At 46.2% G+C, this 11,293-nt stretch overlaps 1 protein-coding gene across 1 annotated transcript; it reads right to left on the bottom strand.

Moving 5' to 3' along the window:
• Positions 1-1,211: 1,211 nt before the first annotated feature.
• On the bottom strand, positions 1,212-10,615 carry LOC118079672 (zona pellucida sperm-binding protein 3-like). Its single transcript, XM_088656351.1, has 9 exons — positions 10,612-10,615; positions 8,660-8,838; positions 7,217-7,329; positions 5,721-5,824; positions 4,159-4,330; positions 3,591-3,702; positions 2,931-3,114; positions 2,251-2,460; positions 1,212-1,536 (listed from the first exon to the last, which is right to left on the bottom strand). Exons 1-9 carry the CDS (start codon positions 10,613-10,615, stop codon positions 1,271-1,273), a joined length of 1,344 nt encoding a protein of 447 aa, XP_088512477.1. The 3' UTR covers positions 1,212-1,270.
• Between the last annotated feature and the right edge of the window lie 678 nt (positions 10,616-11,293).

The raw sequence follows: 11,293 nt of genomic DNA, 5'->3' as shown, positions 1-11,293 counted from the left end.
GATGGGAGTTATAGTCCCAAAACATCTGGAGGCACACTGGTTGAGAAACACTGGCCTAAGGCAGTGCCTAAGGCAGTGTTTCCCAACCAGTGTTTCCCACTGGCCTTAGGCCAGTGTTTCTCAACCAGTGTGCCTCCAGATGTTTTGGGACTACAACTCCCATCATCCCTAGCTAGCAAGACCAGTGGTCAGGAATGATGGGAGTTGTAGTCCCAAAACATCTGGAGGCACACTGGTTGAGAAACACTGCCTTAGGCTACTCAAAGCATTAGCATATTGTTTTTCCTCAGCTGGTCTTCATTGGGGGAAGGCTCATTTTAAAGTGAGAAAGAACTGCAGAGGAAGGGCATTCCCACCCTACCAATATCTCCTAACTGCTAGCCCACTTTAGTGTTACATGACAAAGGCAGGTGGGGAACTCCTCTTATTAGTCCCCCTAATTTGTAGTTATTCTGCCCTGATTAGCTGGCTCAGTGGAAGAGGGCAGCAAGCTAGGAACTTAAAGAGTTTACAAGAGAAAGGGGCCATGCTTGTTTCTTGTGGCAAAGGTCCCATGGGTCTGCCTATCTTCCAGCTTGCATATCTGAAGAAGCACACACATGATCACATAGAAATATGAGTGGGTGGTGATAAAATCACAATGACCTCCAAATAGGGGTTGGCAAATCTGTCAGTTTTGATTTCTTTCCATTTCACTTTTTCCAAATATTGAAATCAGTATGGAGGAAAAAAGTCCTCATGAAAACCCATCAGCATGTTAGAGCAAATTTCTCCTAATATACACAGATTTGTATGCAATTTCCCCATCTAGACACATTTTTCATAGCACAATTTTCCTCAATATACTTTTTGCATGTTTTTTTCACTCATATATGCATTATTATGCACAAATTACTTCACTGGAGAACCGCATTGCAAAATTTGGACAAGAGCGAATTTCAAAGGATGGCACTGCTTCAGAACTCGTATAATTTCAGGAAGTGTGAATTTGGTAGGTTCACCTTTAAATGCAAACTGAATCACATTTCTCCATCATTACTTTCCAATTTCGAAAAGGTCCTAAGGTCTTTCACAGGCACACTTGGCAAGCAATTTCTAGAGAGCAAAGGAATACATCCATGGGCCTCCCCTTCCATTTTTGTTTTCAACTCTCCACCTCAAATCCCTTGTGTACAGTTTTTAATAAAATGCCACCACACTTTTGTGTTTTTGCACTGTCAATCATTTATTTGTTAAACAGACGAATCTTCGGAGAGAAGCCATTTGCCCACTAGCTGCCGGCTACTCTCCTGTCAGGTCTCTTGGAGATAGCTCTGGATTCCCCAGAGGAGACAACAGCTACTGAGCCAGTTGCTGCAGGTGCCATGGCAACAGCACTAACTTCCACCAAAGCTGCGCGGATGGTCTTCACGCGATATCCACGATGGGACCATCTGCTGGAGCAGTAGCAGCCCATAATCGACATAAATACAATGAAGGCACAGGTCGTTATTATGACCAGGGTGGCAATGGAGAAGGGGAAACGGAGGTAGAACCCTATTAGCGGAAGGAAAAAAAAAGGAATGTCAGCAGTGGCAGTTCAGAGATGTTATGGAGCTGGTTGTTCCTTACTTCATCCACATCACAGAACTATTTGTACTTCAAAATTTAGAAAGCCACTGTGCATTAAAACACAGAGCTTACTGGGTGTCAAGGCTTTCAGACCTACAGGCCTCCAGTCTCAAATAAAGTAACTGGTTGTTGCTTTTCAGAGGCATGGGAAGTGTGCTCTGCAGATGCCAAAAGGCACATTTGCTGGGGGCAAATACAGGTTTTGGATCTGAGCCCAGGCTCAAATCAAGCCTTATAGAAAGGGAACGTCATCTACTGCATCAATAACAGCCCCTTCTCCACACAGCAGTTTACTGCGGAGTTGGTGCTGTTCACACCTAGATGTCTTGCACCATGTCTACACAAAATAATGCCACCCCATATGACCCAAGTGACAAAACCTAGTTCAAATCTCATGGAATTCCTAGGTGACAAACTGAAGGGCCTGTCCCCCTGCTATAAAATGGAAGAGGGCTATTTCTTAATTCCATCTTATTTCACTCCTAAATCTTATGGCCAAACAACATGCCAGGGTTTTGTGCAGCTGAATTTTGTTGTTTCATGTTAACGCACATAATTACTTTTCAGTATAAATCCGTGCTGTGCTGAAAAATTTATCCCTGTGTTTGGACCATTCTCCATTAATTCTGGAGCTCTTACCAGATTCTTCCTTCACTCTCCCCCTCACGATAATAGTCACCCTCTGGTTAGCAGGCAACTCAGCAGCCTGGGGAGCCTTGAGTGTGGCATAGCTGGTCACCACAGGCATCAGCTCAGAAGTGCTGGAGTCATTCAGTTTGGAGGAGCTGTTTGTTGGCTTCCCTTTCAGTGCAATGGGACCAAGCTTGAGGTTGGCTTCTCCAGACAATCCTGCAAGGAGGAAGCACAAATCAAAGGCTCACGAATCCAGACCTACTCGCCCATTTGTTGTCATCCCACTGCCTTAACACAGTATTTTCAGCCTTCCCTGTACAGCTCTTGTATAGAAATGAACAGGGCAAGCTGTTTTAACTCTCCTCCAAATATAGGACATGGTTGGAAATGTTCCCCCCAGCATTTATGGTGAAGCGAGTGAGTGAAGCCATATAAGTTACAAATAAGTGGCTGTTTCTGCTTGGGTGCCAAATAGAGCCAGTTGGCCAGTGGAAGTCAACATGGTGTCCTTCAGATGTAGACTACAATTTCCATCCATCTCTGACCACTGACCATTGTGACTTGGGAATGTTGGAAGTTGGAGTCCAACTGCATCCCTGCAGTAGGCAGTCATTCTTTTGAACCTTTTGATTAGCAGGTACATAAAGTTAATGATTACAAAATAGGTTTTAGGGAGAGGATTTCACCTTTCTTCTGCTGTTGCCTTCTCTTCCTCTTCTTGCTCCCACATCCACTAGGAGAAGCACAACAGGAGCAATCTCCTCCTTCATAGGAACTCCATGATGCAGTAGTGAGGTCGTAGGAGCATGCCTTGTTGCGAGGGTCCGCAGAGCCAACATGCACCGCCTTCAAGTGACATATGAGGTAGATCTAGACAATCAAATTAGGTTGTACATTAGGTTGTCACTCTGTTCCTAGCATTTACATGCCAGGGAGGGCCGTGCAAAACTAAATCTGACACGCACAACAGCAGGTTCATCAACCCAGTGGCAGAGTGCAAATGTATGGCATGGAGACTCGAAGGCTCTCACCAGCACCGCCAAAACTAGGATGCATCTGTTATTGTGGATGGGCCATTCAAGCCCCTTGTGAGATAAATGGGGGGGGGGACAACATGGCCCATGGACCCTCACAGGATGGGGAAATTGGAAGGCTAACAGAAGTATGCCCTCATCACTCACACAAACTCATTGATGTGAGGCGGTGTCTCATCCATAAAGTTGACACTAGATTTCCCACATGCTCACTAACTCCATCGTCCCCCCAAACAGCAGTTGACCATAAAACTAGTGTAGTAATAGTCCCATATTGGAGGTTCAGTTCCCTTCCCCCCCTTCCCCGTCAACCTGGTGGTTGGAGGCCCCAATGAAGGTGAATGTGTCCAGCTGGAGGCGGGAGATTCCATCTTCCTGCGTGGGGAGGAAACGGGAGTTGCTTTGCTGCCCATCTACAAGGCACCTGCAATACAGACAGAAGCAGGCATGAATGATCCAAGTTCCTCCAACCTATTATTGGTATGAGTGCCACACTCATGGCAGTGCTGGTCTATTTCTAAACAAGCTAAACATCTATCTTTCAAGAAAAAAGAAGCGAATGTACTCTTATTTCAACAGGCATATAGTGTTCAATATCTCTTCATTTCTTTTGCACAACAACAATTTGTAGCAAACTCTGGATCCAGCTAAACACAATGGCGGCAGCAGCACATGGCTCTGCTGGTCAGCGCTGAAGGGAGCTACCCTCCAAAACATCTGGAGGGCCCACAGCTTTGCCACCTCTAGCTTAGAAGAGCTTTCCCACCCTTCACTCAAGTCCCATTTTCAATTAACTTCAGTGTTGAATGTGGTCACAGCTATAGAACCAATTCCAGTTTTCTTTTCCCCATGTCTGGGCCTGCCACTCCCCATCTCCTACCCATGGTTTGTGATGACTTCATATTTCACAGAGGACTCAGCGTTTGGCCGGGCAACACACTCATCAATGTAGATCTTCAGAGGAACATGGCTGCCCTTCCTTACTGATGCTTGGATGTTGATTAGATCCCCAAGATAGTAAGTGGGGTCAGACCTAGGTGCTGACCAGGTACCTGGAAGGAAGAATGTAGAATTGTTACATACATGGCAGTAAAAAGCAAGCCAAGAGCTACATAACTACAAGCCCCCTGCCGGTCTCCCTCGCTAGAACACAGCACTTCACCTGCCAGTATTACTGCCAGGTTATTTGGGAGGACTTGGGTAAGATGTCTTTAATGGGCCCCTTCTGTGTAAGCCATTTCCTCCTTGCTGCTGTCCCTCCTCCATTTTAAAACAAATTTCTATTGGTTTTTAAACAAATACAAATACAATAACCATTAAACACTTAGCAAGCAGCACATCTAATGGTGTTTGTTTTATCCGCTGTCTCTACTCATACTTACACATTCAACATTCAAACATACTGCATAATGTAACCTCTCCACTGACTGATCAGCTGAGAAGGGGCCTATGTGCCGGCGCATGAATGTGTTCTGCAAGAGCATGAGGTGGCCATGCCCACCCCTGGCAATTAGCCCCCTAGCGCAGTGGTTTTCAACCAGTGTGCCATGGCACCCTGGGGTGCCTTGAATTCTGGCCAGGGGTGCCACAGGCAACAGTGGCCTCCATCCCTCTTTCTTTCCTCCCCTCCCTCCTCTGATGCCTGCTTGCATCTCTGCTTCCCAAAGGCTTGCACAGCTGTTTATTGCACCAGCCCTGGCCACAAGCTCCCCAGGCGAATGGTGCCTCTGGGGCTGGCCAGGGGGTACTGGTTGCCAGGAGCTGAAGTGGCCTTGGAGTAAGCAAGCAAGTGGGCGAGGGAGTTCAGATGGGGGTGGAGACGCTCCTTCAGGTATACTGGGCCGAGGCCAAGGGAATTGGCCAATGGTGAATGCAGCCTGTGAGCAGGGGCGTAGCGAGGCACCGCGACATCCGGGGCGGCAAATTGCATGCACCCGGGGGCACGCCATTGCTACGTAATGATGCATGCATGGTGGGCTTTCTGCTTAGAGTTTGTAGCTGGAGGCGCACGGCTTTGGAGGCGTGGGGGCGGCAATACCCCACCACGTAACAGTGCACCATTGGTGCGGACTTTTTACTGGGAGGCTGGGCTTGGGAGTCGCGGGGGTGGGGGCACCAAGTGGCACCCCCCCCAGAGTGGAACCCGGGGCATACCACCATTGCCCCCCCCATTGCGATGCCCCTGCCTGTGAGCCAAAGAAGACCAGCCATTACTGTATAAAAGCTTACCGAAACAAAAAAAAACCTTGCAGAGGTGCAAATGGAACACCAGAAGCAAACGACCCTGTAACAAAACACCTTCTGTTCCCCAGATAAACTATTGTCACCTCTCTCCAGCCAATGTTTAATCAAGTGGGCAACTCTGTTCCTAGGTTTAACTAATATTACAGCTTACTGTAAATTGGAGAGAGGCATGCAAGCCTGCTGATTAAGAGCACTCACTGTCATAGACCTCAAGGGCAAACTCCAAGCGCTGATTTTCCATCACTGTGGATCTGAAAGGGATCCATGTGGGCTGTATTCCAAGTGAGGAGACATTCCATGACCTAGAAGAGAAACCAGGTTTCACCTACTTCCTTCTTATACAATTCAGAAGGCTCATTGCTTTTCCTGTAGGACAGATCTTATGCATCACATGCCTCTTTCTTTTTGCATGCTGTTATTATCCTTGTAGGGACCCAGGTGGCGCTGTGGGTTAAACCACAGAGTCTAGGGCTTGCTGATCAGAAGATCGGTGGTTCGAATCCCTGCAACGGGGTGAGCTCCCATTTCTTGGTCCCTGCTCCTGCCCACCTAGCAGTTCGAAAGCACATCAAAGTGCAAGTAGATAAATAGGGACCGCTCCAGCGGGAAGGTAAACGGCGTTTCCGTGCACTGCTCTGGTTCGCCAGAAGCAGCTTTGTCATGCTGGCCACATGACCCGGAAGCTGTCTGCGGACAAACACTGGCTCCCTCGGCCTATAGAGCGAGATGAGCGCCGCAACCCCAGAGTCGGACACGACTGGACCTGATGGTCAGGGGCCCTTTTATTATCCTTGTAGGCCCCCAAAGTACATGGTGTTTTAGCAGCTGCAGACTAAATTGCCACACTTTGCTAAGGATTAAGCCTGAGGGGCAGACACCAAGGACATCTCAACATCTCCTTAACACAATTCATCCATTAAAACATTCTTCCTAGAATGAAAGATGCTACCGTGCCCAGATAGCCAATGGGAGAAGCTAGATCCACACATTTAAGTATTCGGAGACCAGATGGGATCAAAAGCATAAGAGACATGCTGCCGGAGGCATTGTAGACCCCTCAGACTTTGCATCTGTTCAAGGGCTGTAGGTGATTTATATGACAAAACAATTTCATAGTTGGCACATTCCTACTAAACATGATTTATGAGTACTGGATATATTCCTACCAAACATTTATGAGTACTGGATATTTTTTTGTATACATATGAACCTTGTATCCCACTACTGAATATATGCTACACATTTATGCTACTCATTCTTTTTCTAGCTCTTTTATTTTTATTCTCCTCGGGGCTTTTTTTCCCAGCCGGAACTCTCCGGAACTCAGTTCCGGCACCTCTCAGGTGGGTGCCATGGCTATTCTAAGAGAACAAGTGAGGCGTTCATGGTGAGTTCTAGGACCTCCTTTTCTAGAAAAACAGCACTGATTCTCCTTACTGTTATGACTGGGGTTTTTTAAATTAAAAATGTATTTTAGTTTGCTCCTTTGCTTATTGTCTTTTGCAAATCGAAGAAGAAGAAGAAGAAGAAGAAGAAGAAAAAGAAGAAGAAGAAAAAGAAGAAGAAGAAGAAGAAGAAGAAGAAGAAGAAGAAGAAGAAGAAGAAGAAAGCCCCGCCTTCTTTTTTTATATACAACAATGGGATAGCCCAGCATCTCTCACTAGCACAATATCCCTTCCAGAACCAAGACTTACCTTGGGTAGAAACAATCTATGGGATGTGAGAAGCGACTGGTCCGGATCACACCACTTGTAGCAGAAGGTATGTAGTAGAGAATATTTCTATAGTGGATACGGTCTGGGAGGAACTAGGAGGCAGATATAAGTCTTTAGGATCTTTTACAAGACTGTGAAAGATATCGCATTTCAGGGAAACCCCATGTTATTGAGCCTATTTATAAACTCCCAGTCTTCTTACCACCCACCTGCTCAAAACAGAAATCAAAGCTATGCAGTACAGAGTCAAGTGCACCCCCCCCCCAAGTCCACTGAAGCTGTCACCTACAGCATAATGCTAGAATGTTAAATTTATTTTGTGGTGTCAAACTGCTATAACACAATCAGGTTAGATTTAATAAAGGAGCATTTAAAGAAATTCTGCTCGTCACCCTTTGGTCCCCCTCCTTTCTTTAAAGAAAAGAAAGAACCCTATTATAGCAATATAGCACAGCACACCGAGTCTTTTGGGGGAAAAGAACAAAAGAAACAAAATAGGGTCATAAAAGGGCACACACCACAAAAGGTTACAATGAATGTATGCCATGATCCAGCGCCCCTGCCCTGTGATGTGGATGTAACAGAGAAGAAAAAATTATACACAATGCTCCCAAACAGGGCCATCTTAAGCAGGTCGGGCGCCCTGGCACCGTGGTGCACTGATCGCTCCAGCGCCCCCGCCCCGTTTCTTCCCACGGCTGGTGGGAGGGCGCAGCGCGGCTTCACCGTGCAGCGCCCCCCTGTCCACCCGGCACCCCGCGCCACCCAGCCTACCCCTAGAGCCGGCCCTGCTCCCAAAGGTGTATAATCAACTGCAAATCTACTTGTAGCTTATGGTGATAGTACCATGACTGGCTAGTGCCAAGAGGCATCCTTCTGGAAACAGCCACAAATATAGTTTACGCCACACAGAGCTACAGTTCCCAGCACCTTTAGTGAACTACATTCCCCAAGATTTGGGGGGTGGGGGCGGGGCGGGGAGCCATTCCTGTTTTAAATATATAGTGTGGATGTGACCTGCGAAGTGAATTTTTGGATAGAAATTCCTCTATAACCAGAGCCGTAGTAGTAGCTAGGCGATCTTGCGTCCCTGGCAGAACTGTCCAGATTGCACCCAAGAGCCACTGACAAATTAGCTCTTCTTTCTGCCTCTCCTCCAAACCCGCCCCCAATTCAATTCATCCTCTATTTAAAACCTTTTCCTGTGAGGCAATAATCAATATTTATAGACATATTTGTGGGTATATTTTTTTGGGGGGGGGCTTGCCTGCACCCCTGGCGGGGGCCCACCTCACCATCCCCTAGCTATGACTCTGTATATAACCCAGACAAGTCACAAAGGCTCCTGGAATCCTAGATTTGGAAGGGATCTTCGAGATCCATCTAGTCCAGCTTCCTCACTTCTGTGTAGGATTTTCTTACTTTTCTGATGGCTCCACATGCATGGAGAGGGTATTCGAGCTGCAGCACATCTCGGTGAACAGCAGTCACGGAACAGCCAGATCCCAGGGTCAGTTCATGAACATCAACAGCCACGCCCTTCCCAAAGAGATCCACCGGCACTGTGATCAATACGTGCGAGCTGCCGCATGACACAGACACTGCAGAAAGCACAGGGACGGGTCAACCAGAAGCAACATTTAGTGAACACTGACACACTTCATTTTACAGTCATGATGAACGGAACCAGTATGTTACTGTAAAGAATATGGCAGCTAGTAGGCCAAACACTCAGCCCTGCATCTTGCTTCTCACAGTGGCTAACCAGACACCTCTTGAAATCCCCGAAATAGGATGCCAGAGAGAGTGGCAGGTGATGGAGGGAGCAGCAAACATCCTCACCTTGGTTGGCATAGTATGGCTATGCTATGACGCACCGGGGTTGTCACACCATCCTCCCTTCTTAATTTTAAGAATTTGTAGTTAGGGAGCAGTTGGAGAGATATGTACTGTACACAGTTACAGATGCTTCTTTTGTTTGTTTTTTACTTTTAAAAAGATCTCTTTTTCTAAAATAAAACGGACCTATTGCCAAGTAAATGGGTTCAGCACCAGGTCAGCAGAAGCAAACCCCAATGTATTCCTGTGCTCCTGGTAGTGCTATCATTCATCAAGCGAGTTTCAGCTTAAAACGGGAAATTGCACATGTTCAGAGAATTGCTTTTTCAAACAACAAACAAACAAAAAACCAGAGGGAAACTTGGCCATCAGGCTGAAAAAAAAAGTTGCCCAGAAGGTCACAAAGTCAACTTTAAGGACTCAAAAGTTTGTTCATTATTTTTGAGAGTATATTTAATAACGACCTATGGTAACATTCCGACGGCCCCACTCCAGATGGAGCTACAATTTGTGCATGTTTTGGAGAATGGGAAAGTTAACCTATCAAGAAAAGGTGTGTGTTTTTGTTTGTTTGTTTTGGGGAAAAGGTGCTGATACTCACTATGAAGTTGTTATTGTAACTATTCTTAACAATAACAAGTGCCACACTTTTAACATGGGGGGGGGAGGTGCTGGTACTGCATACCCATGAGAACCCCCAGAAAAGAAAACACTGAAGAGAAGTATGCTAGAAGCAGAGGATTATCCCCTGCCACCTTGGAATGGGTGCACCCTCCAGCCACTAGGCAAATGGGTTTTCTTCACACCCTCCAAGCCCTAGCCCAAGCATCCCCAAACAGCGGCCCTCCAGATGTTTTGGCGTACAACTCCCACGATCCCTAGCTAACAGGGCCAGTGGTTGGGGAAGATGGGAATTGTAGTCCAAAACATCTGGAGGGCCGAAGTTTGGGGATGCCTGCCCTAGCCAATAATACCCAATTTAGCTTCTATCTACCTAGTGCACCACCTAAAATGTATCTTCAGCTTTATTAATATAAAGGCTACCACATATTTCTCTCGAGGTCTGCCTCACAGGGAGTCAGGGGATTCTGCTTCTGGCTGGAGCTAGAGCCTAAGTAACTGCTGGCATTTAAGTTTTCAAAATAATTGTGGGGAATGCTGCCTCTTATTGCTTTGTCCAAGTTGTCCAGTGTGCAACTGGAAACCTGGTGCAGTCCAGTCTAATTAACAACCTTCTTTGTATGCTTCCTCAGAGAGGAAGTCCCACAGGAGTCATGGCAACAGAATGCTGCTGCCGCCCCACCTTCCAGTGACTTTTCGGCTCTTTCTTCATAGCCAGTTTCCCCACTCCCACTTCTCATTTTGTGAAACATAACTCATATGTTTGTTCATCACACCCTGGTTACTCCATCCAATAACATTCTGGTATTTCTATCATAAAGGGCTTTTCTCTTCCTCAGTCCACATCCATCCGCCATTTTGAATAACAGCCTGTCTGAAGAGGAGTTCTGGAAGATTCAAATGCTTTCCCTCACCCATGTTAGTTAGCCCTAGCTAGTAAAGGTAGCCTGCTAGCATGAAACACCCCCCCCCCCAAATGAATTCTATGCAAGTTAAAGAAAGTTGTCCAGCTATCTCCACTTAGATCAATCAATCAATGCTGGCCAGTACCAGGCAGCTTCATAGTAAACATTTGCCACCAATCACTGCCCAGACTAGTTTTTCAATTACAGGTAGGTAGCCGTGTTGGTCTGGATCGAAGTAAAATAAAACAAATTCCTTCAGTAGCACCTTAAAGACCAACTAAGTTTTTATTTTGGTATGAGCTTTCGTGTGCATGCACACTGAAGAAGTTTGCATGCACACGAAAGCTCATACCAAAATAAAAACTTAGTTGGTCTTTAAGGTGCTACTGAAGGAATTTTTTTTATTTTAGTTTTTCAATGACCTTGTTCCTTGGCTGGTTTCATAACAGGAGGAATTTCCTCTAAGAACACCACAAAGCATCTAACAGCAAAGACAAAGTCAACACCAAATAAAACCAACCTCATGAGAGTTAGCATACCATTAAAAAAAAAGTTTCAACAGTTCCTGGTTAACCCTTCCACACAAGAGTATTTCAACTTCCCCTTCTTCCCCCAGCATTTACCAGAGTTATTTTGGGCAGAAACAGCAGCACCACCACCAGCAGCAGCTAAAAGAAATAAAGCCCACAGC

This window comes from Zootoca vivipara, chromosome 1 (assembly GCF_965207765.1).
Source record: "Zootoca vivipara chromosome 1, rZooViv2.hap1.1, whole genome shotgun sequence".
Classification (NCBI taxonomy): domain Eukaryota; kingdom Metazoa; phylum Chordata; class Lepidosauria; order Squamata; family Lacertidae; genus Zootoca; species Zootoca vivipara.
The sequence above is the reverse complement of the archived record's forward strand: the minus strand, read 5'-3'. Positions and strand labels throughout refer to the sequence as shown.